The sequence below is a fragment of the Salpingoeca rosetta genome (genome assembly GCF_000188695.1).
Source record: "Salpingoeca rosetta unplaced genomic scaffold supercont1.3, whole genome shotgun sequence".
NCBI classification, from domain to species: domain Eukaryota; class Choanoflagellata; order Craspedida; family Salpingoecidae; genus Salpingoeca; species Salpingoeca rosetta.
Genome location: NW_004754931.1, coordinates 1,906,092 through 1,933,117, shown reverse-complemented (window position 1 = coordinate 1,933,117; position 27,026 = coordinate 1,906,092). Strand labels below are relative to the sequence as shown.

The following is a 27,026-nucleotide window of genomic DNA, read 5'->3' as shown; positions in this document are numbered from 1 at the left end:
CAAGCAACGTTTCATGATTTTCCATTTGTTCAGCTGCTTTTTTGTCCTCCTCAGCCTTTTTTCTTACCGCTTACTCTCTCCTTTCCTTAGCGAGCCGTTGACCTGTGTTTTGTTGTCTGTTGTATGCTGAGTGGCTTTGTTGTGTTGGTTGGAGTACACAAGTTTTGTCGAATGACCTATGTGACAGACAAGATATGTCATGTGTTTGTCGACATGTGATGATACATGTGATGTGTTGTGTTGTGATTTCATATCACAATCCCTTGCGCTGTCGGAGCAAACGCAAGTGGGAAGAGGGGTGGAGAGGCAGTGTGGTGATGCCTTAGCGGCAACGAACTACACAATGACATTGCACGAGCACGCGCTTGTTTGCTTGTTTGCTTGCTTCAGTGTGTGTTGGTCAACTTGAGAACCTTCTTGAGGTTTATTTCTGACACACAAACGCCCATGAACACATACACACACGCGCACAACACAAAACATTCAAACATGGAGGAGGTGCAGGGTTGAGAAACCAAAATAGGCGGAAAAGAAACGAGTGTGGTGTGTTGGCAGGTGGAAATCCGGTTCTGGAAAGAAGGTGTGTGTGTGTGTGGTGTGTTGTTTTGTTTGTTGGTTGGTATGGTTGGCGGGGTGGTTCACGCCAGTCAGAGTCAAAGTTAGAGGCTTGGGGACAGGTTGGAGGGATGAGAACACAAACAAACAATCCAAACGTGAGAAGGCACAAGGAATCACCAAACAACACAGCAATCAACGCGACGCAAAGAACAACAACAACAACAACAACAACAACAACAACAGAGACAGAAAAAGGAACAAAGGACGAAAAGGAAGGCGGCGTGCAAGCGAACAACGGTGTTGATACAGTCAACAGCCAATGCCTTTGCACAACAAGCGATGACAAAAGCGCATGAGGAACCGCTGAGCGCGCCACGCACCCAAGTGAACAACACACGCGCGAAAAGTCGCGTACACCGAGAGGAAGCAGAGTGAAACCGCCATGCATAAACGGAGGGGGGTTCACGTACATACGTACACTTACGTACACACACATACATACACAACAACAGCACACCAGAAAACGGAAAAAGAGTGGTGTGAGGACGGACGACTCTTAGTCGCTGCCGTCTGTGTAGTAGTTGACCCAGTTGCGCAGGGCCGAAATCATTTCCTGCAGAAGATGGCGGTGGAGAGAGAAGGGAGAGGGGAGGAAGGAAGGGAGATTGGGCGTGAGGAAGAAATGGCGAGGAGGAAAGGCACAAAAGCGAAGAGACAGAGACAAGACTGGAGAATGGCAAAATGGAAAATGGCCGCACCCCCCCCCCACACATGCTTGCATACATACACACACACACACACACACACACACACACACATACACACATACACACACACACGCAACGCCAAAGACACACAGGCGCACACGCGCACACGCGCGCGCGCACATACACACAGACGCAAAATGCACAAAGACGAACCTGAACTGTTGCGTATGTCTCGACGCGAAGCTCTTCGCACTCTGCCTCGTACTGGTTGAGGGCGTTTTGGATATCGGTTTGCGCGTCGCTCGCTGCACGGTCAATGTTGCTGAAGAACTCCTCCATGGTGTCGTAGAGATCGCGGGCGTCCTGGCGGGCAGTCTCAAAGTCATCCATGACATCGTCGCAAGAGCCGTCGTAGTTGTCAAAGCTGGCAACCGCAGCGTCGTACTCGGTCTTGAACGCGCGCCAATCGGCGTCTGTCTCAAAGGCGCGGATGGCCTCGGCAGAGCCAGGAAGACCAACGTTACCCTTGATGCCGCCGTCACCGCCGTCGCCGCGCTGGCCCTTGTCACCAATGGCACCACTAGGTCCCGGGATGCTGTCACCAACGTAACCGCGCATGCCCTTGAGGCCATCCGTACCATCAAAGCCTGGTTGGCCCTTGGCACCTGGGCTGCCATCAGCGCCATCGACACCGTCCGTACCGGGCTGACCCTTCACACCAGTGGGACCAGTGTTGCCCTTGTCGCCCTTGAGACCGTGGTGGCCGTCTGAGCCGCGTGCACCATCGCCAGCATCTGCGCCGCGTGGGCCAGGGTCGCCACGGAAGCCCTTGAAGCCGCGGTCACCGGCGTCACCGTTCTCGCCACCAGGGCCGGGCAAACCATCCTCGGCATCGGCACCAGCAGGACCCTGGGGACCTGTGTGTGATGTGTGTGTGATGTGTGTGTTGATGTGATGTGTGTGTTGATGTGATGTGTGTGTGTGTGTGTGTGTGTGTGTGTGTGTGTGTGTTGATGTGTGAGCGCACAATCAGCGCGAATGTTTGAAAGAATAAAATTCAAGAGCACGAGTTGTTGAGTACAAACATGTTAACATGCGCAATCACGCCACAACACGACACGACACTACGCAGCACGACACACGCACACGCACAACAACAACAACATAAAACAACAACAACGACGTTGGACATGCAACAAGTGCCGTACCTGGATCACCGCGAGCTCCGTCAAGACCAGGGGTACCAGCGCGACCCTTGGGGCCAGGCACACCATCGTCGCCATCAACACCAGGGATACCGCGAGGGCCTGGGCTTCCATCCAAGCCATCCTCACCAGGGGAACCAGGAGTACCAGGGGAACCGGCGTCGCCGCGCTGGCCCTTGTCACCGGGGGTACCTTCATCGAGACAAAATGCCATGACGAGAAGAGGAGATAGTGTGTGTGTGTGTGTGTGTGTGTGTGTGTGTGTGTGTGTGTGTTGGTAATCGTAAGAAGGAGTGACAAGGGGGTGTTTGAGAGAAGGAGCGACAACAAGAAAGAGCCGGGGGGAGGTGCTTGTTGGCGGTGGCGCAATGGCAGTGGGAAGGTGGAGAAAAATTAACATACAGACGCATGATGAGGGCAGTGCACATCATGAACGATGGGCTGTGTCCGTACCTGGTGTACCGGGGGTACCAGGGATACCGACGCGACCTTTCTCGCCCTGTAGAATGAGAGGAGAGTGAATAGGCACGTATCACGAGCGGACAGACAGAAGTCAGTGGGTGAGAAGATGTCGGCGCAAAGTGTGCATGTGTGTATGTTGATTGCGTGCAATGGCGACAGCATGTAAACAACGACAGTGCAGGTGAACTGACAACGACCACTACGGTGGTGCGAGTGATGGCGAGTTGGCGCAAGCCACCACGACACCAAACATAATACAAAACAATCAGCACACGACACAAGGTAACAACAACAGCAACAGCAACAGCAACAACAACTTAAACAACAACAACAACAACAACAACAACAACAACAACAACAACTTAAACAACAACAACTTAAACAACAACAACAACAACTTAAACAACAACAACAACTTAAACAACTTAAACAACAACAACAACAACTTAAACATGCACAAGAAGCATGTGCGCGCGTTTACACGTACCGGAAGACCGCGGGGACCTTGCAGACCCTTGGGACCAGCATCACCACCAGGACCTTGGGGACCGGCAGGGCCCTGTGTTCCCGGGTTACCTGGGTTACCATCCTCAGCAATTGTACCTGCGCGTGTAAGGCAAGGAAGAGGGGTGGGGAGAAGGCGTGAAGAGGAGGGGTAGTAGGGAAGTGATGTGTGCGTGTATGTGAGTGAGCGCGAGAGCACAGCGAGTGCAACACATGACATAGCATGGCAATGTGAATCATACCACACCGCACACCGCACACCGCACACACACACACTCACACACACGCCACATACACCACACCGCACACCGCACACCGCACACACACACACACACACCGCACGCACACACATACTCTCTCTCTCTCTCTCTCTCTCTTGTACGTGCGTGTGACAACTCACCAGGGGTACCAGCGCGACCCTTGAGACCACGCGGGCCTTGGGGCCCACGAGGGCCAGACAAGCCGTCCTCGCCAGGAGTACCAGGGGTACCTAACGCAATACAAGCAGCATAGCATGGTGGTGAAGCGGTGAGTGAGATTGGTAGTTTGAACGAAAAAAAACCGTGTTGTGTGGGGAGGGTTGCAACCGAACGACTGAGGGAGAAACGAGCGCTGGAGGTGGGTGGTGCCGATCGGCAAACGAGTTGCATCACGCAACATAAAGACATTGAAATGGGTTGTGCAAACACACCTGGAGTACCGTCGCGACCAGCGTCACCGCGGAAGCCCTGCGCAACACGCAAAGAAAGCAATGTGTGAGTTGCGCATGGTAAGTCAAACGTTGACAACACGCATGCAAAAACAGTAAACGACAAAACATCAAAACGACCACTGAACGAACGAAAAGCAACCAACCAACCAACCAACCAACCAACCAACCAACCAACCAAACAACCCAACAAACGATCAAGCAGACAACGTGCAACGAACATCAAACAACCACACGAACACAAGCACTCAAGTTGCACCTAGTCAAGCAGACAAAGCTCGCGCAAGCAGCACAGCACGCACCTTGTCGCCTTGGGTACCATCAGTACCGCGGAAACCCTTTGGACCACTCGGCCCAGGGAAGCCACGAGGGCCAGGGGCACCATCAGCACCATCCAAACCATCCTCACCAGGGCGACCGTCCGTACCATCGCGCCCAGCGGGGCCACGCTCACCCTTCACGCCAGGGGCACCTGAGGTTCCGCGTTGACCCTTGCGACCAGGGACACCGTCCGTACCATCAAAGCCTCGAGGCCCATTCGCACCAGTGAAGCCTGCAGTGTGGCGATCGTGTGTGAGAGTTTGGGGGGGGGGCGTGGAGGGTTTGGGGGGGGGGATGAGCAAAGTTGGTGATGGTAAAATGGGTTTGATGCGCAGGACACAACGTGTGAAGTGGGGAGGACATAACCTGATACATCATTGTTACAACAACAACAACTGAAACAACTTAAACAACAACAACAGAGACAACAACTGAAACAACTTAAACAACAACAACAGAGACAACAACTGAAACAACTTAAACAACAACAACAGAGACAACAACAACAACAACAACAAGCAACAACAACTGAAACAACTTAAACAACAACAACAACAGAGACAACAACAACAACTTAAACAACAACAACAGAGACAACAACAACCTAAACAACAACAACAACAACAGGCAAACGACGCACCTTGTGGACCACGGGCGCCTTGAGAACCACGCTGGCCCTTGCGACCTGGGGTTCCGTCCGTGCCTGGAATGCCTGCGTCACCAGTAGTGCCGCGGGGTCCGTCGCTGCCAGTGAAGCCTGCATCACCATCGGGGCCTTGAACACCGTCTTCGCCAGGGGCACCAGCGTCACCGTGCTCACCCTTCAGACCGTCACGGCCAGGCTCACCAGCCGGACCCTGGGGGCCAGCTGGACCCTGGTCACCTGGGGCACCGCGTGGACCAGTATCACCAAGTGCACCCTGTTGTTAAAGTAGTTGTTGTTGTTGAGGAAAAGAAATGATTGTGTCAATGAGTAAACGAGTGCGCGCGTGTGTATGTGAACGTGTGCGTGTGCGTGTACGTGAACGTGTGCGCGTGCCGGCGTTTGTTCGTTGGTGGGTGGATGATCCATTCGTTTCACGAACACACACACACAAAAAAAAAATGCGACACGCACACACACTCGAACAACTACACAAACATACAACTCCTCGAAAACACGACGATACAACCACACACAAAATGCGCAACTACACACGCAGCAAGGCAATGTACACACCTTGTCGCCAGGGCTACCGGGGATACCGTCGGGGCCAGGAGCACCGTCCAAGCCAGAGGCACCTTGGGGACCCTGTGCACCTGTTTGTGGTTGAAGTGAAGAAATGCAGTACAAAAAAAAAACATCATTTGGTGATGCATTGGCGTGAGTGACAAAGGCGCGAGGGAGAGGACGTGAATACCGTGTTGTTTTGTTTGCGTGTTTGTGATCGGAAGCAGTAATAGCAACCAATCGTAGCAGCAAGACAGGCGAGAGCGCCGCAAACTTACAACAGCAAACAACAAGCGCAAGGATGCAAGCGCACGCATGTTCACGCACACGCAGGTAAGCGCACGCAGTATGCGAAACCACAATAACGTACCAGTGTCACCCTTGGGGCCACGAAGACCGTCTTCACCGTTGCGGCCTGGGGTGCCTGGGGTCCCGTTCAAGCCAGGCTCGCCAACGTCACCAGGGGCACCATCAGCACCATCAGCACCAGAGACACCGCGGAAACCTTTGGGCCCAGCGGGACCTGTCACACCCTTGAGACCTTGCTCTCCGTCGCGGCCAGGGGTACCTGGGACACCAGCTTCGCCCTTCACACCACGGGGCCCTGGCACACCATTTGTACCATCGACACCAGGGTTGCCAGGAGCACCTCGGGGCCCACGAAGACCCTTTGCACCATCCGTGCCTGTAAACGTGTGTGAGTGTGTGTGAGTGAGTGTACGAGAGTGTGTGTGTGTGTTTGATTGTGCGAGTGAGTGTGTGTGTGTGTGAATGCGAGCAAGGAGGACATCACACAACAGTCGCAAACGTTCACGAAGTACAAGCACAAACGCAAGCACAAACGCAAACGCAAACGCAACAGCAACAGCAACAGCAACAGCAACAACAACAACTTAAACAACAACAACTTAAACAACACCAACAACAACAACTTCAACATAACACCCTCTTTTACAATTTCAACAAACGCACCGTCAAAGCCTGGTTCGCCTTGGAAACCCTTGTCACCAGTGATACCAGGGGGACCTGGCTCACCACGCTGACCCTTGTCACCACGTGGGCCAGGGGCACCACGAGCAGCAGCGTCCACACCGCGAAGACCCTTGAGACCCTTGGGCCCGGGTGTACCGGCGTCACCGCGAGCTCCGTCCGTACTGCACAACGAAGGGAAGAAGAAGCAAGCAGAACAGACGAAAGCCGTGCGTTATCGTTGCGTCGGTTGATTAACAAAGCCGCGAGTAAATCGAGAGCGAGGTAGTTGATGGAAGAGTGTCGTGTGTGTGTGTGTGTGTGTGCGCGCGCGTGTGCGTGTGTGTGTGTGTGTGGAAATGTATGTGCAGAATGTGCAAGTGGGTGCGTGCGTCTGCATGACGATGTCTGCATCTGCATTCAACTCACCCGTCCAGACCGGGGCTACCACGAGGACCAGCATCACCAGGGTCACCTGTGCACAACAATCAACGTGTGACATTGCAAAAGAATTAAGAGGGGGGGGGGATTTTGCACATGAAGGTGAGGTCATGTCAATGATGACGTCCGCGACGTGAAGGCATGCGTGTAAAAAGACGACAATGCATAAAGGCGCAACGTGTGACAGAAAACAGAAATATCAAAGGAACCACTGCAACGGCACGTGCATACACGCACGCACGCACAAACCCACACATCCATACATACGCCCAGAAGACATACCTCGGGTGCCTGGGGAGCCTGGGGTACCAGGGGTACCGTTGAGACCGTCCTCGCCTGCGGGACCTGGGTCACCGCGACTGCCATCAACGCCGTCAGTGCCACGGAAACCCTTGGGCCCAGCCAAACCCGAGGGCCCAGCAGGTCCCTCAGGCCCGCGCTGGCCCTTGCGACCGGGAGTTCCTGGGGTTCCGTCACGACCTGTACAGCACACACAAGCAACCGCCAGTCATTTGTTTGTGTGTGTGTGTGTGTGTGTGTGTGTGTGTGTGTGTGTGTGTGTGTGTGTGTGTGTGTAGTTGTTGTTGGTTGTTGTTGGTTGTCGTGAGAGAAAGCGACACATAAAAACGAGCGCATGGGCAAAAAATACTTCCCGTCGCTGAATGTCACCGCTTCATCGGTGGACAAATCAAACCCGACAATGATACACGCTGCGCCCAATGATTATCAACTGCACACACACGCACACATGCGCGCACATGCAGCGCCACTTACCAGGGATGCCAGTGTTGCCGCGCTGACCCTTGGGACCAGCGGGGCCGTTGAAACCTGTGGGACCTTGAATACCATCCTCACCAGGCGTACCATCGACACCTGAACATGTACAATTGCGTGTGCGTGTGCAAGGCAAGTGTGTGAGGCGAGTGTGGAGGGATGCAAAACGAAAAAGATGTTTGCGCAATGCGAACGGAAGGCGTGCATCAGGTACACGAGGTCGCAACACGCACACCAACCACGGTGTCACATACAATGACATGCACGCAGACGCACATCAACTGCCACGTTACACACACACATACACACGCAGACGCGCGCGCACACACACACGCACACACACAAGCATACACACGCACACACAGACGCAAACACAAGCATACACACGCACACACGCACACACATCAGATCAAACACGGCAAACACAACACGTCGGCAATCAACATCGGATACGCACCTGGGGTACCGCGAGGGCCCTCTGCACCACGGCGGCCCTTGTCACCTTGAGGACCACGGGAGCCGGCATCACCAGCCTGACCCTTGGCACCGTTCAGACCGTCCTCGCCAGGGCGTCCATCAGACCCCGCAGGGCCCGTGGCGCCGCGGGAGCCTGGTGTGCCTTGCTCACCCTTGGCACCCTTTGCGCCGTCGTCACCAGGGCGTCCGTTCACGCCGACCGTGCCTGTTGTGCACACAAGCCATGCACACACGCGCGTAGACATGCGCAAAGAGCGTGGTTGCAGTTGTGGTGAGTACAGTAGGCAAGACAAAGGAGGGTGGGTCACCCAAGCATCATCATCATCACACGAAAAGGGGGGGGGGGTTATACAAGTACACAAATAAACAAGTTTTAGGGGGGAGGCTTCGAAGCAACACCATCATCAACTTGGCACACGCGCACAAAACACACAATGATGAAACAAATAAGCGCGCGCGCACAAAAGCACACACACACACATACATACACACGTAAACACGCGCACACAAGCACACACATACACACGCAAACATGCGCGCACAAGCACACGCACACACGACACATGAGCGCAGGCCACACACCCACCACACACCCACCGTCAAAGCCATCTGCGCCGCGGAAGCCCTTGTCGCCAGGGAGGCCATCTTCGCCTGGGCGACCGTCCGTGCCTGGGAGACCAGACTCGCCTCGGAAGCCCTTGTCACCATCAGCGCCATCTGTACCAGGGTTACCCTGAGGACCGCGAGGCCCAGCAGGGCCTTGGTCGCCAGGCTCACCAGGGGTCCCTATTATTGTGCGTGTGTGTGTGTGCGTGTGTGTGTGTGTGTGTGTGTGTGTTGTGTTGTGTTGTGTTGTGTTGTGTTGTGTTGTGTTGTGTTGTGTTGTGTTGTGTTGTGTTGTGTGAGGAGACGCGTTGGGCATGATGCATGACAAAGAAGAGTAGGCGTGGAGGCGAGCGGATGGCTCCTCGCGGCACAAAGGTGAACACAAACAAGACCATTCCCTTCACTGCTGACAACCACGTCACTAGACACACGACACACACGTTTGCGTACCTGGAGCGCCCTGTGCGCCCTTCTCGCCGTCGCGTCCTGCGAAACCCTTGTCACCGCGATCGCCGGGGCGACCATCTGCACCGTTGATACCGTTGAGGCCACCGTCGCCTCCGTCACCGCCGTCGCCTTGTGCACCGTCCCAGCCAGGGACACCAGGCTCGCCAGGGTCGCCTCGCTCGCCCTCTGTGTGGTTTTGTTTCGTTGTTGTTGTTGGTGGTGGTGGTGGTGGTGGTGGTGTGTGCGAATGAGTGTGAGGTGGAAATGTCGTGTCACCAAAGAAAGAAAAAACCAAAAGAAGAAAAGATATCGAGCGCCGCACCAGCGCACCAGATTCAACAAAGACAAAGGCTACCATCACTACCATCAAGCTGCATGCAGGCAGAGGCATGCATCCAAAACGAGGACCAGGGCACCGCACTTCTCCCTCAGAGCACTTCTTTCTCCCCAATGCCACACGTACTCAGTTCAGCGTTTGCGATGGCAGCGGTTGCCAGCAGGGCCAGCACCGCAATCAGCGCAAGCCGCATTGCCGTGTTGCTTGTGTGTGGAAAGTCGCAGTATGTGTCTGTGCGTGCGCTTCAGTCCGCCCGCCTTGTTGCCGAGGCTTGGTTGTCTTCTTCCTTCACCTGCCAAATGCGAGCGAGAGAGAGAGAGAGGGGGGGGGGAGGGTGCGTATGGGTGAGAAGACGTGGTGGTCATGCACGCAGAAAGGAAGAAAGGTAATAAAGGAAAGGAAATGGAATGTTGTTTGTTGGGGGGGGGAATCAAGCAACGAGCATCGTCCATGCTGTGCCCCTCCTTTCAAGTCTCTCTCGTTCTCTCTGGACATGGCAAGTTCTGCTGCTCTCCGTGAACACAGTCGATACATCTCTCCACGAACACATCTCTCCGTGAACAGGCGACCATCTCATGCATGCAAGCAACGATCACCGCCCCTTTGCTTGCTTGCCACCCACCCAGGTCCACCAACCTCACCATCATCTCTTCCACCAACATCACCACCATCTGTCCCTGCATCAACTCGCAATCCCCCCCCCCCGGGCGTCCGTCCACGATAACCTTCTCTTCCCTCCTCCCTCCCCTCTCTCCCCGCATCATTCATGGCCACTTCACACACTCACCGAAAGGAAGGTGGAGTCGGGTGTGATGAATGTGATGTGTGTGTGTATGTGGTTGTGTGGTTGTGGTGTTGCGTGGGTCCCTGTTGAAATGAACGTACCAGCAAGCAAGGGAACAAGCAAGCGACGCAGCGCCAGGACACATGTACACACACACACACACGGAGGTCACGTCAACCAAGCACAAGAACAACGAATGCGTGGTGGAGTGGAGTGAGAAAGTGCGCGTCAAGGCGGATCAACAGAGTCAGGTGGGGGGTGGGTGCAGCGAGCGGGTGCCCTTGTTGCTTGCTTGTGTATTTGGCACGGTGTTGCGCCGTAAGCGAGTGTGGCTGTGTGTGCGCGCTTGCAGGTGATGGCTGATGATGGATCGACAGGAAAGCTTACGCAGCGGTGTGATGTGAATGCGAACGTGTGTCTCTCTCACAGCACTCCACATCACAACACACGCTCAAGCAACGCTGGTATGTCGGTTGCGAGAGGGGGAACAAGCACAACGAACAACCCAACCGAACACCGCACCTCCCTCCCACACACGCGCACAGCAGAGCACAGCAATCGGCTGGCTAAGCTGAACGGTGAACCAAACACACACCACAACAGCACGCACGCTCTGCCACGCGCACTTTGCAGGCAATACTCACTGAAACAGAAGGCGAACACACCCTGCGAGGAATGCACACCAGCCAGCCAGCCAGCGGAGCGAGCGAGAGACAGAGAGAAAAAACAATGGGTGGGGAAAGCACGCACGCACGCACGCACGCACATGCACTCAGTCAAGTCAGGCTTCACGACCACCACACCGCACGAAGTAAACACAGACGTCGCAACCAGCCCAGGGAAAAAAACGGTTGCCCTGACGGTTGAACCGGTGGCTGACGACCGTTGGACGGCACCGTTGCTCGGGAAAGCGCCAAGCATCACCATCGCCAAACACCGTGCATGCATGCAACAACAGAACCCTGACAAACACAAAACGCCACCAAAACGGTCAAACTGCGTCGAAATCGGATCACATCACACCAACAACCAGCGCAGCAATTCTGGCGCACACACACTTTGAGCTTTGACGATGATTTGAATGAATTCTTCTTCTTCTGGTTTTTTGTGCGTGTGTGGTGGCGGCAGGGAGCCCTACGCAACCACCAATCAGTCGCGCAACGGCAAGCAAAACGATAACGGTTGTGTGCGTGCATGTCATGCAAGTTCGGGGCTTCGAAATGCACAACCCACATGGACATTCGGTGTTTCGTTGAAACGCGTTGAACGTACCGATGCAACATGTGCAAGAAGCAAGACGATTGTGGGATGGCAACTTTTTTGTTACTGGTTGCCGCGCAGTGTTTGACTGGCAACGTGGCATATCGGTGCGCGGTTGTTGTGGTGGCGCCACTGTTGCAGTGCAAGGCTTGGCCTTCCAACCAAGCGCGTGTGCCAGCAACATCGTCGCAACCGCGCCATCTTCGCGCCCCCAAACGTGGTTGTAAAGCCCGATGAAGCAAGAGCTCCCTTTCGCACTTTGCTTCGCAATCATCGAGTGCCACCGCAGCCCACTGCAGCAATTATTTGCGATGGGTGGACTTGGCATGCTGCTGCGCTGCTGTGGCAGTGGGTTTTGGGTGGCGACTGTAGTGTATAAGTGTATGGGTAATCTACTCATCAAGCAACAGAGCAGCAGAGCAGCAGCGAGAAGATGAAGCAATGACGTGTAGTGTCATGAGGAAATGCTGGAAATGGAAGGGTAGGGTACTCAACCACGCATGGGTGGATGGCGGCATGGCCACTGCTTTGCCAGTCATGCTTCTTCACTTGGTTGACAAGAGTGCTGTCCTTTCCACGCTTCCTCATCACCCATGGATTCAGCGGTGTCATTCGTTCATTCGTTCATTCGTTCACATCAACAACAAGGGGAGAAAAAAAAAAGAGGGGGCCAAGTAAGAAACACCGAGGGCGATGAGATGACATGACAAAGCAAGACATGCTCTCATCTCAACACAAAAAGCAAAGCACAGGCAACAACTACGGCATTGAGTGGAAAGGAACAGGGATGGGCGCACTTGTGCAACAAGCCAATCACAATACGAAATACAGAAGAAAAAAAAACACACACACACACGCACACACAATAAGGAAAGACAACATGTGGCCGGAGAGAGAATGAGTGAGTGCTGTGGGTGAGGTGGTGTGAGATGGAGACGATGTGGGGAATAGTGTGTATGTGTACGTTGGGGGGAGGGGATTGGAGGGCGGGAGGGAGGGAGGAAGGAGCACACAACAACGTGTTGGAGCCCAACGATCAAGATCACACAAACCAACACACACACATACACCCAAAACGACATATACGTACACACACACAGCACATAATACTACACGCACACGCGCACACAGCGAACGAAACAGTCCCCATCAAGGTGGAAGATGCAGTCATTGGGCAAAAAGGTGTAACGCCAGGCAACCACCATCAAGACCTAAACGCGCCACATTACAATGGAGACAAACAAAACAGTTGCCCCCCCCCCCGCAAAGAAGCAAACAACCAGCGATGATACGTGTCTGACAGCGAGAGGACAACATCGGAACGAAGAAACGAAAAGGAAAGAAAAGAAAAGAAAAAAAGGCGTCTACATAAAAGGCTTCTATCACATACAAGCACGCGCACAAGCACGCGCACAAGCACGCGCACGAACACGCACACACCACTGCAGGCACACGAGCACACGCACACACCACTGCAGGCGCATGTGACCGTCATCAGATCTTGTCATCGGATGTGGTGAACTCGGTCATGACCACGTCGTTGACGGGGCAGGCAGACTGGGCAGCCCACGCCGCAAACTCGTCAAACAGCACAACGCCGCCGCCGTTCTCGTCCATGAGCGCAAACTCATCGCGCGCGTCCTGCTCGCCCATCTTCATGTCCAGCACCTTCAGGCCCTTCTTGAACTCCTCAAAGTCCACGCGCCGGTCGTCGTCCGTGTCAATGTCGTCAAAGGCGTCAAACAGGCAGTTGAAGTAGAGCAGGTTGGACAGGAGCGCAGGGAACTCCTTCTTCTCCACCCACGAGTCGCCATCGCCATCGCGCAGCGTCGTCTTCTTGTACGCCCGCATCAGAGCAGGCTTGTTGTTCAGCACTGGAAACCGCTCAACCTGCACGTGTGTGTGTGTGTGTGTGTGAGGGAGGGAGGGGGTGTATGTGTGTGTGAGAGTGTGTATGTTTGTGTATGTGTGCATGCGTGTATGTGTGTGTGCGAGCGTGTATGTGTGCGTGTGAGTGTGTTTGTTGTGCATGTGTGTGCGCGCGCGTGTGTTGTGTTGGACGTATTGAGACAGGCAATGCAAACAAATAAACCCACACGCGCGCAGAGCGACCGCACACACACTCACTCACTCACGAAACGCACAACACACTCACACATGCTGACGTACCACAAACTTGTCAATCTCGGCCAGGCTGACAATGTTGTTGCCGTTGAAGTCGAGCTGCCGCCAAAAGGCCTTGAGCTGCTGTGGATCCTGCAACGCAGCCTTAATCTCCTTCTCCGCACCCTGGAACTTGCCCGTGCTAATGGACGGCGTATCATCCACGTCGTCGTCATCAACAACAGCGGCGCGCGCTTCCTTCACGGGCCGGTCCTCCATGGTGTCTGCCGTATCCTCGACAGCATCAGCCTGCTCCCGTGTTGGCGCAGCCATCTCATCGCGCACTGCACCGTTGGCCTTCTTCTTCTTCTTCTTGTGCGAGCCATCAGCCTCCACGCGGATCTTGTTCTGCATATGTGTGTGTGTGTGTGTGTGTGTGTATGTGTGTGTGTGTGTGTGCGCGCGCGTGTGGGGGGGGGGTTGCAGTGGGTGCCCGTTAATGTGAGTGACATGCACTGCAGAATCGAAAACAACACAACCACACAAGTATGTACACACTCTCACAAGCAAAGCAACACACACACTCTCTCTCACAAGCAAAGATACACACACACACACACACACACCCGCGTGTGCACGAACCGTCATGTTGCCGCGGTCTGTGGCGAGCCAGTCGTGCACTTCAAAGACGATGCGCTTGTTGGTCACAGTATCGCGGACCGTGACGCGCTCAACAAACCACGCGCTGCTGGCGCCAGAGTCATCCTGCTCCAGCGTGATGGCCGTGATGTCGCCAATGGACTTGCTCTCAACAGCAAACACGTCCTCGTTGCCAGCCTGCGATTGTGTGGCGGAGAAGCCAAAAATTAAAATTAAAAAATAAATGAAATAAAAACAACAACAACAAAACCAATGGCATCGGTGGTGGCCACAAAGCGCGCGAGTGGGCGAGTGGATGTAGCAGCACATGCATAACGCATGCGAGTGGAACGAACACATGGATGTACAAAAATGGACGGGAAATAATGCCGCGGTCAAACAGCATCAACACAAAAGGACACCCACATGCACAGCTGCAGGAACGCCAACATGACGCTGACACTCCCGCGGTAAAACACCACAAGAGTCAGAAAGACTCGTTGCAGAATACCGAACCGCCCCCCCCCCCTTTCCCTTCCTCTCCACTCCATTCTCTATCTCCCCTCCACGCCTGTGTGTTGCGTGGGCCGGGGGTTCACTCACGTCAAAGTTGTCCGAGTCCTCACGAAGCGGTTCGCGGCGCGTGTCGCCCTTGCTGCCGTGGATGGTCAGGTACACGTTGGCGTCGGTCGCGTGCGAGGCATCGCTGCCCGTGACGACTGTGACGTTGTAGCTCTGCACCTTCTCTGCGGGCGCGAGCTTCTTCGGCGGTGACGGCTTGGCCTGCACGGGCGACTGCGCCTGCTGCGGCTTCTTCGCGGGCTTGACTGGGGACGCGTTGTTGGAGGCGGCCTTGCTGTTGCCGTTCTGGTACGCACCCATGGGCGCCAGTTTTGTTGGGCTGCCGTTCTTCTTGTACTTCTTGTTCTTCTGATAGCGCAGGTCGCTGCGCAGCTTGATGGCCCTGAGCACAAGGTTGGGGGTGTAATTCAAACAGAACAAGCGCATGTGTGTGAGTGTGTGTGTGTGTGTCATTGTGTGAGAAAAGGGTGAGAAAATGGTGGGTAGGCGGTAGTTGAGGGGACAGCTGAGAGTAAGACAGGGGCGATAACCGCACGAGCAAACGAAATGCGCGCTCTGCCGCACAGGCAAGGACGCATGGACACGGAACATAGCAACGACCATGCACACAGTAGAGGCAAACGCACATCTTTGCAGGGGAAGACTGGCTGATGGGGACCGGGGAGAAGTAAGGCAGGGCCTTGAAGCGGCCGCGCGTGACTGCGACATATTGGCCGCCATCGGACACGCCGTCCAGCGAACGGATGCGACGCCCGTTGATGTCGTACACCTGTTGCGCGATGACACACGTGTGCGTGTGTGTGTGTGTGTGTGTGTAGTGGGTGAGAACAAGCAGTGGACTGGTGGTGTGCGAGAACATCAGGCCACCACGCAGATTGGGAAGATTCTCCACTCGTACACACAAGCAATCAGCGCACGGGGTCCGTCCAACACGATAACAAGCAAACAACACACGCACAAACATGCGCGTGCACGCCCGCACCACCACGACACAGCATCCAACTACACACAGCATTCACACACGCACACACACACATCCACACACACACACACACATACGGTACCTTTGTGATGGTTTCGACGGTGTAGGCCTTGACCTTCTTGCCAATTTCATCGTAGAGGTGTTCAATGTCTGGGGTGGTGCGGTTGTTGACCAGCACCTTGATGGGTTTGAACTGCAGGTCACCGTTCATGGTGACGTAGATGGTCTTGCCACGCACGCCGGCGCCCAGCTTCTTGGCGCGGCCAGACCGGATCACGCGCTGCACCGAAGACAGCGTCGTCTTGTGTTTCTGTGCCACGCACACATGTGTTTGATACGGGTCAGACGTGAGTGGGGTGACGGTGAGTGAGGCACGCGACAGCAGTTTGTAAACGGATGTGTGTGTGTGTGTGGTGTTGTGTGGTGTTGTGTGCTTGCTTTGATTTGAGTACGTGTGTGTGTGTGTGACGGAAAGGTCAGGGTGAGACACGTGTTACACGTGTGTATGTTTGCTTGTGCGTGTAGTTTATGCTGACCTGCATCATGGTGCGCTCGCGCGTGCGCTGGTCCTGAATGTTCGAGTATGGGATGCGCTTGAAGCGCTCCAGGCCTGCGGCGACGTAGGATTTGCCGTCCTCAAGGTCCTCGAACGTCTTGACCTTCTTGCCCGTGTCGGCATCGTAGATGAGGCGGATGGCGCCCCGCTGGGGACGGACGCCTTGCGTCACCTGCATGTGTAGGTTTGGGGTGAGGGGATGGGGTGAGGGAATGGGTTGAGTGAGTTGAGAAGGCGAGGGTGAGGAGCATGGTGCATGGCAAACGACGAGCTGATCAAGATGTGCGTGTGTAACACACACACACACACACACACACACACACACACACACATACACACGCACACACACGCACACGCGCGCGCGCACACACACACACACACACACACACACACACACACACACACACACACACACACACACACACACAAGGACGTACTCGGTCAAGAAAGGCGTCCCAGTTGCGTGTGACATGGGTGTTGACGACCACAGACCGAGCCGGGAAGAACATGTCACCGTTGCTGTAATGGGAAAGGAGAGGAGCGCGGTGATCAGGTGGTGTGAGTACGGCAGGGTAGAGTATACAAACGTTCACCACACGTCTACACACGCAACGCACACCACACAACACACACCCATACAACGCAACACACACACACACACACAACAGACACATGCACACAGGTTCACCACACGTCTACACATACACACAACACAAAACACACAACACACAACACAACACGCATACAAACACAACACGCTTACCGGAACATGCGCACGGTCTTGGGGTGAACCAGGGTTCCCATTGTTGGTGGTGGTGGATGGAGCAAAGAAAGGACACCAGAGAGAAAAGGAGCAACAGCAACACTTGTAACAACACCGAGTGCAGCGACAGCAGCAGCAGCAGTCGAGGAGCAGCAGAGAAGGACAATGGGTGCTGAGGCGGCAGCCAAAACCAGGAGATGAACCAGCCAAGCTTCTGCTTAGTCACGGGAGGCAGCACCAGGCTGACAACAGTCGAGGCGGAGCGAGTACAAGGTGAGTGAAGAGAGTAAGGCCCGGCTTCAGAAGGGAGACGTAAGGTGGAATGCAGTAGACGGTGGTTGGCTGGTTGGTTGGCAGTCAGCCTTCGATCGTGTTGCAAGCAACAAGGCGACGAGATGGACAAACGCTTTCAGCGGTGGTGGGTGATGGGTGATGGAGAAGAGAGATTGGCAACCAAGAGAGAGAGACACACACACACGCAAGGCACTGCAAAGGCACACACCTTCGTTGTTGGTGGAGCGTTTGTTTTGTTGTTGTTGTCCAAGGCGATGGCGATGTTTGGCGCAAACAGAGGGGCTGGTGGATCTGTCGGTGCGCAGTTAGACGCTTGAGTTGTGTGCGAATCGTAGATTCAAGGTTCCGCTCTTGGAAACCATTTGCGCCGCGAAATTCAAACGCTGCACATTCCATGCAATACCTGGCAGCGGTTGGCGGTGTCTGGTTGCTTGGTTGGGGAAGGCAGAGTGTGAGTGCTTGTGCAACTGCGTGTGATGGTGTGTGAGTATGCGTGTGTGTGCAACTGCGTGTGATGGTGTGTGAGGGTGTGAGGGTGTGAGCGGGAAGGAGAGACTGAGAGAAGAAAGAGAAAGAGAGAGCTGGCTTTAGAGAAAAGCATTGATGTTTGGAGGTGCGTGTGTGTGTCTGTGTGTGTCTGTGTGAGTGAGACGTCGTACGGGGGTGCAGTGTGTTGGATGAGAATGCTGAGGTGGTTTGGTGATACACATATCTATGTCCAACAGCGAAGAGCAAGAGAGAGATGCCGAGCGAGGAGGAGGAGGGAGACCTTCGTGTTGTCTCTCTTTTCAGCTTTCTTTTCAGATACGGCTTGCTTATGTATTCTCTTTTTCTTCTCATTTCTGATGTGTTGGCTTTTTTGCATGACGGTAGCACGCTCGGTGGGGGTGGTGGAAGAAGTGAAGCAAAGGGAAAGAAGTGAAGATACAGAAGAAGACATTGAAAGAAGCCCAGAAGCACTACTTGACACAACAACAATCCATGTCAAGATGTCACACGAATCTACGAACACGAATCAACCACGCAAAAAGGATTATCCTCAGCAAGCCTGCGTTCCTCAATCCCTTCCAGTCATCCCTCCAACAAACTGGGAGGGCAGCCAGCTAGAGCTCCCCAGGGAGGGAGAGTACTGCCTGCTGTGATAGTGTGATAGTGATATTGAGCTGTAGTGTAGAGCTGGAGAGCTGTGAGACACTGAGACCAAAGTAGCAAAGTCATCAACACACAAGCACAAGCAGCGGCTGCTCCTGGCAAGATTTTTCGTGGGAATCTTGGACTAATATTCAACGGTCCTCTTGCTCTGTGCGGCTTGCTTCCCAACAACGAACGCATCGCCCAGCCCAGCCTGCCTGCCCGTTTCTCATTCCTTCCTTCCTCCTCTTCTTGCACCTCCCCTTGTGCATCGTCTCTTGTTGAGCGAGAGTGCTGTGCGCTCACCATCAACAGCTACCGCTGCAACACACCAGCAAAGCAACCGCGCAAGCACCCCCCCCTGCTTTGCCTCGCACACAGACACACAGGCAGACACCACAGCTCCCACTTCGATCAATCAATCAATCAGCAAGCAAACGAACGCCACACATCGCTCTTTTTTTTCTAACCGTCGTCATCGTCATCGTCATCGTCATCGTTATCGCCACCATATCGGTTTCGAGGCAGATCTGTGCGTTCACCACCACAGCCCACTCCACATCTCGCTTCTCCCAAGTACACTACTGACCCTTACCACTCAAGCAAGACCAACAGCAAGGGCATACACCAACCAGCCGGAGAAGCGTGGTCTCTGTGACCGCCACCTCCCCACATCTTTCGCGGTACACGATTGCGACACGTGACACCCACCGCCAGCATGCGTGCGCGTCCCGTGTCCCACGATCGCACAGGCGACACCATTGCTGTACCTCCCACAGCTCCAGCGATGACAGCCCACACCGCGTGCCCTGGTGGCACATGGCGCTCACACTCCAGCGGCTGCATGAAGAGCAGGCGGAAGACGCCTCTGCTGCCTCTTCCGTTGCTTCATGCAACCGTTGCTGCGATGCTGTGCATTCTCTTTCTGACCTCCGCGGGCACCGTCCGCGCCGCAACCTCGTGCCAGCCCGGAGAATACCTCAACATCAACGCCACCTGCATCGAGTGCCTAACCGGCTACACGTGAGTGTCGTGTATGTCGCGTGCGCGCGTGTGGTTGTGTGTGTGTGTGCTTGTGCGTGTGCGTGTGCGTGTGCGTGTGCGTGTGCGTGTGCGTGTGCGTGTGCGTGTGCGTGTGCTTGTGCGTGTGCGTGTGCGTGTGCGTGTGCGTGTGCGTGTGCGTGTGTGTGTGCGTGAGTGTGTGTGTGCGTGTGCGTGTGCGTGTGCGTGAGTGAGTGAGTGAGTGTGTGTGTATGTGTGTGTGTGTGGGTGCATGATCTTTGTACACGTGTTGGTGGGTGTTTGCCCTCTGCGCGTGCGCACTTAGCGCGTGCATGTGCGGGTAGCGTGTGTTGCTTACGGAGTTGCCGTGTGATCGCGTGCGGGAAGTTTGCAATCCTGTCGTATTGAAGTTTGCACGTGTGCTTGCCGCATGATGCTGCGCCATCCACCAGTGCGCACTTTATTGCCTGCTCACAGCCATGTGCCAACTCGATTCACTGCGACTGTTCAGGTGCTCTGGTGGCGTATCTGCGGCAATGCCCTGCCCTACAGGCACATACAACCCTGTTCCCGGACAATCGTCGCAAGCCTTGCACTGCTTGGTGAGTTGGACGAACACCACACACACACATTCACACACATTCACGCACACACACACACATTCACGCACATTCACGCACACACACATTCACGCACATTCACGCACACACACACACATTCACACACATTCTCACACACACACACACTCGCACACACACACACACACACATTCGCACACACATTCACCATTCTCTCACCCTTTTCTGCGCTCCACGACTTGCCTGACCGCCCCGCCCCGTCCCCCTTGTGACGCGTCCCCTCACCACAGGCGTGTGAAGCTGGAGACTACACCACAGCGCGGGGATCCACCTCGTGCCAGACGTGCCCTGCTGGCCACACGTGTGCAGACCCTGCGGCAGAACCGACCGAGTGCCCACAGGGCTCATACGCGCCAGCAGGCAGCACGACATGCAAGGTATTCATTCAACAACAGCTGGCTTCTTCCCAGTTCTGCAATGTTGCCCAGCTCCCCTTGTTGGTTTGCGCTGCACACGTCCGCTGATGCGTATTGTCGATGTGCATGCGTGTCGTTGCACTTGATCCCTATCTGCCTCAACCACGTCCCCCACTCTACTCACTGCACTGTGCTGCACTGTGCTGCTTTCGCTTGGCCTGCACCACCCAGGCGTGCCCCGCCGGTTCCAAGTGTCCATATGCGCAGCTGGCGGCCCCCATTGCCTGTGCAAACGGCACGTACGCCCTCGCAAATCAGGTGAAGCAGGCAGTGGACCCACTTGACACACACACGCACACAGAGATACAGACACACCAACACACACCAGCACACACCAACACACACCAACACACACCAACACACACCAACACACACCAACACACACCAACACACACCAATACACACCAACACACACCAACACACACCAACACACACCAACACACGAACATTCATGGTTCCTGCAACAACCCCATGTGCTCACGTTCCATTTCCATGTGTATGCGTGCGTGTGTCAGACATCTTGCTCGCTGTGTCCCGCAGGCTATTCTTGCCCGGACGCTTCTGCCGCCATTGCGTGTGGCGTGGGCTACTACAGCCCACAGGGAGAGCCAGCCTGCACCATCTGCCCACTCGGAACATTGTACGTATTGCCATTGCTCCCTCTATACAGTGTCAAACTTGCCACAACACACACACACACACACACACACACACACACACACACACACACACACACACACAAAGCACACATCTTGTTCGTCTCTGGCCCTTGTTCACGCCTTGGGTTCACGCTCATCCCATTACCGATCACGCCTGTGAATTGTTGCTGTGACAGCTGTGCGTCCAACACCACGGAAGCGCCCGAGCTGTGTGCAGAAGGCTCGTACGCCATGCTTGGGCAGGAAGCGTGCACCGCCTGTCCCGCCGGCTACTACTGTCCACATGCTGATGAACGTACGCTTCTCCTTCCCACGTGTCGTCTTCTCGTGATGTTGTTGAGTCTCACGTCACCGTGCCATGTCCTCTCTTTCAGGCATGCGCGCTTGCGATGTCACTCTGCCATCATCACCATTCGCTCTCACAATACATGCGAACGTGATTCCTTCACACACACACACACACATACACACACATACACACACACACACACACGCACACACACACACACGCACACACGCACACAGAGCCGGTTGCGTGCAGCAACGGCACGTACACGAGCAGCACGGGGGCCATCACGTGTCTCGTGTGCGAGGCGGGCCGCGACTGCAGCACAAAGACGTCATCAACACCATGTCCAGCAGGAACATACAGCGGCCAGGGCCTCCCGTCCTGCGAGCCTTGTGCAGAGGGTTACTACGCCAACGCAACAGGCCTCTCGCATTGCCTGCCCTGTCCACCTGGCTACACCTGCGCCAACCCCGCATATGACCCCGTGCTGTGCAGTGCCGGCTACTACAGCGAAGGCACGAACGGCACGTCAGGTGCGGTGTGCATCGCCTGTCCTCGTGGTACCACGTCCACCCCAGCTCGCACCGGCTGCGACGACTGCCCACAAGGTGCGGTTTTGTATGCGTGCGCGTGTGTTTGATTTGTCTGTGAGTGCACTCGTGTGTGTGCGCGCGCATGTTTGAGTGTGTGTGTGTGTGAGTTAGTGGATAGCGTCGTGTGTGCGTGCATTGTAGCAGCGGTACATGTGCTTTGTTGCTTCTATCTGGCCGCTTCTGCCTACCATCTGCACACATCCATTTGTTGCTGTCAGTGTCGAGTTGTTCACAAGCTTTTCTCATGCCTGCTCTCCACCACAACGATGACAACGACCACCACCGCCACCGCAGGCCACCACTGCAATGACCCCACCATCGATCCGCAGCCATGCCCTGCCGGCACATACAGTGCGGGCGGCACCGTGAAGGCCTGCACGACTTGCACGGCAGGCTTTTACTGCCCAGCACAAGCCACACAGCCATTGGTGCGTGTGTGTGTGCGTGTGCGTGATTTCGCGCACATACGTGTCTTGTGTGAATGGCTGGCTGCGACACACCATCGCCAAGGCACCTGACACAATGTACCCGCGTGAGACTCATACTTCACACGCTCACATGGATATGGATATGCTTGTGCTCCATCACCCACTCTTGTTTCCTCGTACATGCCAGCCGTGCGTCTCGGGCACGTTCTCTGGCGCGGGCGCGAGCAACTGCACGGCATGCCCTGCCGGGTACGCCTGCAGCTCCACTGCTGCTGTACCTGTGGCGTGCGATGCGGGCTACATCAGCGATGAGGGCGAGACAACCTGCCGCCCCTGCGGTCTCGGAAACTTCTGCCCTTCATCCACAGAGGGGCCGTACCCCTGCCCAGGTGCGTGCCTGCCTGCCTGCCTGTGCGTGCGTTCCTGCCTGCCTGCCTGTGCGTGCGTGTGTGTCATGCGGCATATCATATTATCCCTCCTCACTCTCTCCCACAAACACTTGCATTCACATTCACACACACACACACACACACACTCACTCAACCATGCATCAACGCAGTGGGTACATACACGGTCAACGCCACGTCGCAGTCGTGCCTGCCCTGCCCAACCGACCACGCCTGCCCGTCCGCAACCGCCACCCCCGTGCTGTGCTCCTTTGGGCAGACTGTCAGCGCAACGTTGACGACGTGCGAGCCATGCCCTGCCGGGTTCTCCTGCCCAACACCATCCTCCACCCCACAGCCGTGCACCCCGGGCAACTACAGCACAGAAGGCAGCGGCTCCTGCACCGCGTGCCCCGCTGGGTCGGCGTGCCCAACAACCTCCGCCAGCCCCGAGGCGTGCTCGCCAGGGTCATACAGCACAGAGGGCAGCACCCACTGCACCCGCTGCCCGCCCGGCTACGAATGCCCGAGCACGGCCGACACCTCCCTCATCAAGGCCTGCCGCAACGGCACATACGCGCTGGGGAGCGCCACTGCGTGCGAGCTGTGCGATGCCGGGGCCTACTGTCCATCCACATCGCAGGGCCCACAGGGCACGTGCCCACCCGGCACCTACTCCCTTGACGGCCAGGCATCGTGCACGCTGTGTCCAGCAGGCAGCAGCTGCCAGTACAATGACAGGGACCCGGCTGCCTGCGCTGCGGGTTCGTTCAGCGAGGCTGGTGCTCTGGAGTGCACCGTTTGCCCGCCCGGCTTTGCCTGCCCTTACACAACGCAGGCCATCATGCATCCATGCGATATTGGCTCCTACTCGGAGGCCGGGTCAACCACCTGCAATGTCAGTGGCAGCGCTGTGAACGTGTGTGTTTGGGTGTGTGTGGATATGTGTGTGTATGTATTCGTGTGTGTGTGCATGTTTGTGTGTGTATTTGTATGTATTTGTGTGTGTGTGTGTATTTGTGTGTGTGCATTTGTGTGTGTGTGAACATGCGTTCTTGCGCGTGAGCGCGGTTTGCTCGTCATTGCGCTCGCTGTCGTGTCATTGCGCCTCTCACTCATTCGGTGTTGATTTGCTTCCTTGCTCGCGCTGCAGGTGTGCCCCGCAGGTTTCGCCTGCCCATCCGTCTATGGCGACACCCGCGTCTCCTGTGCGGTGAGTCCACATCCTTTGTGGTTTTTCATCTTAGCATTTGCACTCACCGACGAGTGTTTTTGCACTCCTTTGGTCCAATTCGACTTTGATCGTGTACACACACACACACACTCTCTCGCACATACATACACTCACTCACTCACACTCTCACACACTCGCATTCGCACAAACACTCACATACACACACACACACACACACGCATTCGCACAAACACACACACACACACTCACACTCATTTACGTCAACTGTCTTCGCTCCATGTGTGCCGTTCCACGTGTATGTGTGCTTGCAGACGGGCTGGTTCTCGACGGTCAACGCCACTTCCTGCACGCCGTGTCCTGCCGGCTACAAGTGCCCAACATCGGACTCCGACTCTCGCACAGCATGTGATCCTGGCACATACTCTCTTGGCGCCACAGACACCTGCACTGTACGTGTGTATACGTGCGTGTTTTCGTGCGTGTATGTGTGGGTCTGTGTATGTGTCTGTGTTGACCTCGACGTTGCGGCTCGGCATTGTGTGATCTTCCTTCTCTTCCTTTTGCTTGTTTTGTTTTGGGTGTGCTTGTGGTGGTTTCTTTGAATCTGCACACACATTGTCTCGATGACCGAGACCTCAACCGTTGCTGTGCGCGTGCATGGCTGCTGGTTGCTGACACCGCTCCACCCACGCTTGCGTGCTCCGCGCTTTGTTCTTCGCGCCAACAGGATTGCACCGCCGGAAGCTACTGCCCCTCCGTGGCGCTCCCACCTCGCGTGTGCCCGCCGGGCACGTACAGCAGCGACAGGGCAACGCAGTGCACCGCTTGCCGTGCCGGGTACTTCTGCACCACCACCACAGAGACGCTGTGCAACGAGGGGTTCTGGAGCGCTGCCAACAGCACGTATTGCGAGCCGTGCGACTCAGGCTACCTGTGCGACGCAGGCACGCGCCCGCATACGTCACCCAACGGTAACCCGTGTGCACAGGGCGGCTACTGCAACGGCGCGACACGCACGGAGTGCCCAGATGGCACCTACGGCAACGTGGCTGCAAAGGGCACCCTGCACGAGGCGTGCTTCGAATGCCCAGCAGGTGCGAAACGCCAACACAACAACAACAACAACAACAACAACAACAACAACAACAACAACAACAACAACAACAACAACACCACCACCACCACCACCACCACCACCACCACCACAAACCCGTTCATGTTGAACCGAATGAATGGCCTGTTTCTGAACCTGCTCGACGTGTTGTTTTCTCGTGTGCATGTGTACCAGCAACCACTTGCCATTCGTGTGCATGTGCATGTGTGTGCTGTTTGTCGCATGTGGTGATTCCATTTGCTCATTGCAAGCCAAATTGCAGCGTGCATGGGCGTCCAATTCGTTCTTGCTCACACACAACCTCTCCCAACTCCCCACTCATCGCAACCCACTTCCGCCTCACCCCACCTCGCAACTGCTGCTTTCCTCCACAGGCTCGTACTGCGATGGCACGGGTGCGGGCGCAACAACGCCTACAGCGTGTCCGGCCGGCTACTACTGCCCTGCCGGCACGGGTCGCATTGATCTGCAGCCGTGTCCTGCTGGTTACTACGCCCTATCTGGCGGCAGCAAGGAGAGCCTTGACACGGGCTGCACCCTGTGCCCTGAAGGGTACTACTGCCCGCAGGCAAGCGTCAACCCAATCATCTGCCCACAGGGCTACTTTTGCCCCACCGGCACGGAGGAAGGAACGCAAAACTCGTGCCCAAGCGGCACGTACGGCGCGACTGTTGGTTTCTCCGACGCATCAAACTGCACCATTTGCCCAATTGGCTACTACTGCCCGGATGGCCACAACACCCACCCGTCTGTGAGCCCGCTGCCTTGTCCCGGCGGCACGTACAACCCGTTCACGGGCGCAGGCCTCGAGGTGGACTGCATCCCCTGTCCCTCTGGTCGCTCCTGCAGTGGCACGGGTCGCAACAACACAAACCCTTGCGAGCAAGGCCACTACTGCCCACGTGGCACAGTCACCAGCACGCAGTACCCGTGTCCGCCCGGCACGTACACGGACAGCACGTCTCTGGGTGCTGCCGAGGAATGCAGCCCATGTCCCGCTGGCTCTGCTTGTGGCTGGGCAACAGGCTACACGGACAACGTGCCTCTCAGCTGCTCTCAGGGCCACTACTGCCCCACAGGCACACCCACGCCAACTTCCTTCCCCTGCGCTGCCGGCACATACACGGCGCGGTCCAACCTCACCGCAGCCAGCGAGTGCTCCACGTGCCCAGAACGTATGTGCTTGTGGAAGACTTGCTTCTACGTGTGGATTTGCATGCGTGTGTTTGCGTGGAACGGAGAGCGTTGTCTACTTTGCACTGGCGTTGCTCCTTCGCAGTCATTGGCTGGCGTGTACTTGCTTTCTTTCTCCACTGTGTCTCTCACTTGCTGTCATTCTAACTTGTGACTTGCCGACTCACACAACAACATCAACACACACACACACACATACACACACACACACACACACACACACACACACACACACACACACACACACACACACACACACACACACACACACACACACACACACACACACAC

The 27,026-nt window shown here is 55.6% G+C and overlaps 5 protein-coding genes across 5 annotated transcripts in view; 1 reads left to right on the top strand and 4 right to left on the bottom strand.

The window, feature by feature from the left end:
• Nucleotides 1–424: 424 nt before the first annotated feature.
• Nucleotides 425–1,054, bottom strand: PTSG_11818 (uncharacterized protein; the record flags this gene model as incomplete). Its single annotated transcript, XM_004997908.1, has 1 exon — nucleotides 425–1,054. One exon carries the CDS (start codon nucleotides 1,052–1,054, stop codon nucleotides 425–427), a length of 630 nt encoding a protein of 209 aa, XP_004997965.1.
• A 60-nt stretch (nucleotides 1,055–1,114) lies between these two features.
• On the bottom strand, nucleotides 1,115–9,978 carry PTSG_11817 (uncharacterized protein; the record flags this gene model as incomplete). Its single annotated transcript, XM_004997907.1, has 18 exons — nucleotides 9,854–9,978; nucleotides 9,394–9,576; nucleotides 8,935–9,123; nucleotides 8,318–8,542; nucleotides 7,369–7,566; nucleotides 7,075–7,120; nucleotides 6,649–6,830; nucleotides 6,047–6,361; nucleotides 5,686–5,765; nucleotides 5,107–5,386; nucleotides 4,448–4,698; nucleotides 4,128–4,164; nucleotides 3,837–3,926; nucleotides 3,420–3,535; nucleotides 2,924–2,969; nucleotides 2,474–2,662; nucleotides 1,479–2,182; nucleotides 1,115–1,171 (listed from the first exon to the last, which is right to left on the bottom strand). Exons 1-18 carry the CDS (start codon nucleotides 9,918–9,920, stop codon nucleotides 1,115–1,117), a joined length of 3,255 nt encoding a protein of 1,084 aa, XP_004997964.1. The 5' UTR covers nucleotides 9,921–9,978.
• A 2,395-nt stretch (nucleotides 9,979–12,373) lies between these two features.
• PTSG_11816 (uncharacterized protein) lies at nucleotides 12,374–13,183 on the bottom strand. Its single transcript, XM_004997906.1, has one exon. It carries the CDS (start codon nucleotides 12,851–12,853, stop codon nucleotides 12,404–12,406), a length of 450 nt encoding a protein of 149 aa, XP_004997963.1. The 5' UTR covers nucleotides 12,854–13,183; the 3' UTR covers nucleotides 12,374–12,403.
• Nucleotides 13,162–18,002, bottom strand: PTSG_11815 (uncharacterized protein). Its single transcript, XM_004997905.1, has 10 exons — nucleotides 17,899–18,002; nucleotides 17,397–17,638; nucleotides 17,071–17,152; nucleotides 16,614–16,805; nucleotides 16,160–16,387; nucleotides 15,722–15,864; nucleotides 15,117–15,477; nucleotides 14,517–14,711; nucleotides 13,941–14,282; nucleotides 13,162–13,661 (listed from the first exon to the last, which is right to left on the bottom strand). The coding sequence occupies exons 2-10, from the start codon at nucleotides 17,435–17,437 to the stop codon at nucleotides 13,266–13,268; spliced, it is 1,980 nt and encodes a 659-aa protein (XP_004997962.1). The 5' UTR covers nucleotides 17,438–17,638; nucleotides 17,899–18,002; the 3' UTR covers nucleotides 13,162–13,265.
• A 1,054-nt stretch (nucleotides 18,003–19,056) lies between these two features.
• Nucleotides 19,057–27,026, top strand: part of PTSG_01976 (uncharacterized protein) — a 23,992-nt gene continuing 16,022 nt past the window's right edge. Inside the window, exons 1-14 of the mRNA XM_004997904.1 lie at nucleotides 19,057–19,844; nucleotides 20,335–20,425; nucleotides 20,692–20,838; nucleotides 21,049–21,135; nucleotides 21,393–21,517; nucleotides 21,713–21,831; nucleotides 22,062–22,433; nucleotides 22,713–22,846; nucleotides 23,034–23,235; nucleotides 23,406–24,130; nucleotides 24,386–24,445; nucleotides 24,739–24,876; nucleotides 25,155–25,521; nucleotides 25,916–26,716. Coding sequence (XP_004997961.1) covers nucleotides 19,540–19,844; nucleotides 20,335–20,425; nucleotides 20,692–20,838; nucleotides 21,049–21,135; nucleotides 21,393–21,517; nucleotides 21,713–21,831; nucleotides 22,062–22,433; nucleotides 22,713–22,846; nucleotides 23,034–23,235; nucleotides 23,406–24,130; nucleotides 24,386–24,445; nucleotides 24,739–24,876; nucleotides 25,155–25,521; nucleotides 25,916–26,716 — 3,673 coding nt within the window. The 5' untranslated portion in view covers nucleotides 19,057–19,539. The remainder of the gene's footprint in view (nucleotides 19,845–20,334; nucleotides 20,426–20,691; nucleotides 20,839–21,048; nucleotides 21,136–21,392; nucleotides 21,518–21,712; nucleotides 21,832–22,061; nucleotides 22,434–22,712; nucleotides 22,847–23,033; nucleotides 23,236–23,405; nucleotides 24,131–24,385; nucleotides 24,446–24,738; nucleotides 24,877–25,154; nucleotides 25,522–25,915; nucleotides 26,717–27,026) is intronic.

Bases quoted from the DNA above. Each gene is read 5' to 3' on its own strand.
- PTSG_11816 (XM_004997906.1), bottom strand. From the start codon at position 12,853: ATGTCGTTTTGGGTGTATGTGTGTGTGTTGGTTTGTGTGATCTTGATC.
- PTSG_11815 (XM_004997905.1), bottom strand. From the start codon at position 17,437: ATGGGAACCCTGGTTCACCCCAAGACCGTGCGCATGTTCCG. The intron at 16,388-16,613 runs GTCAGCATAAAC...TGCGTGGCACAG, and splicing joins GCGAGCGCACCATGATGCAG to AAACACAAGACGACGCTGTC. The intron at 14,712-15,116 runs GTGAGTGAACCC...ACACAATCGCAG, and splicing joins AGGACTCGGACAACTTTGAC to GCTGGCAACGAGGACGTGTT.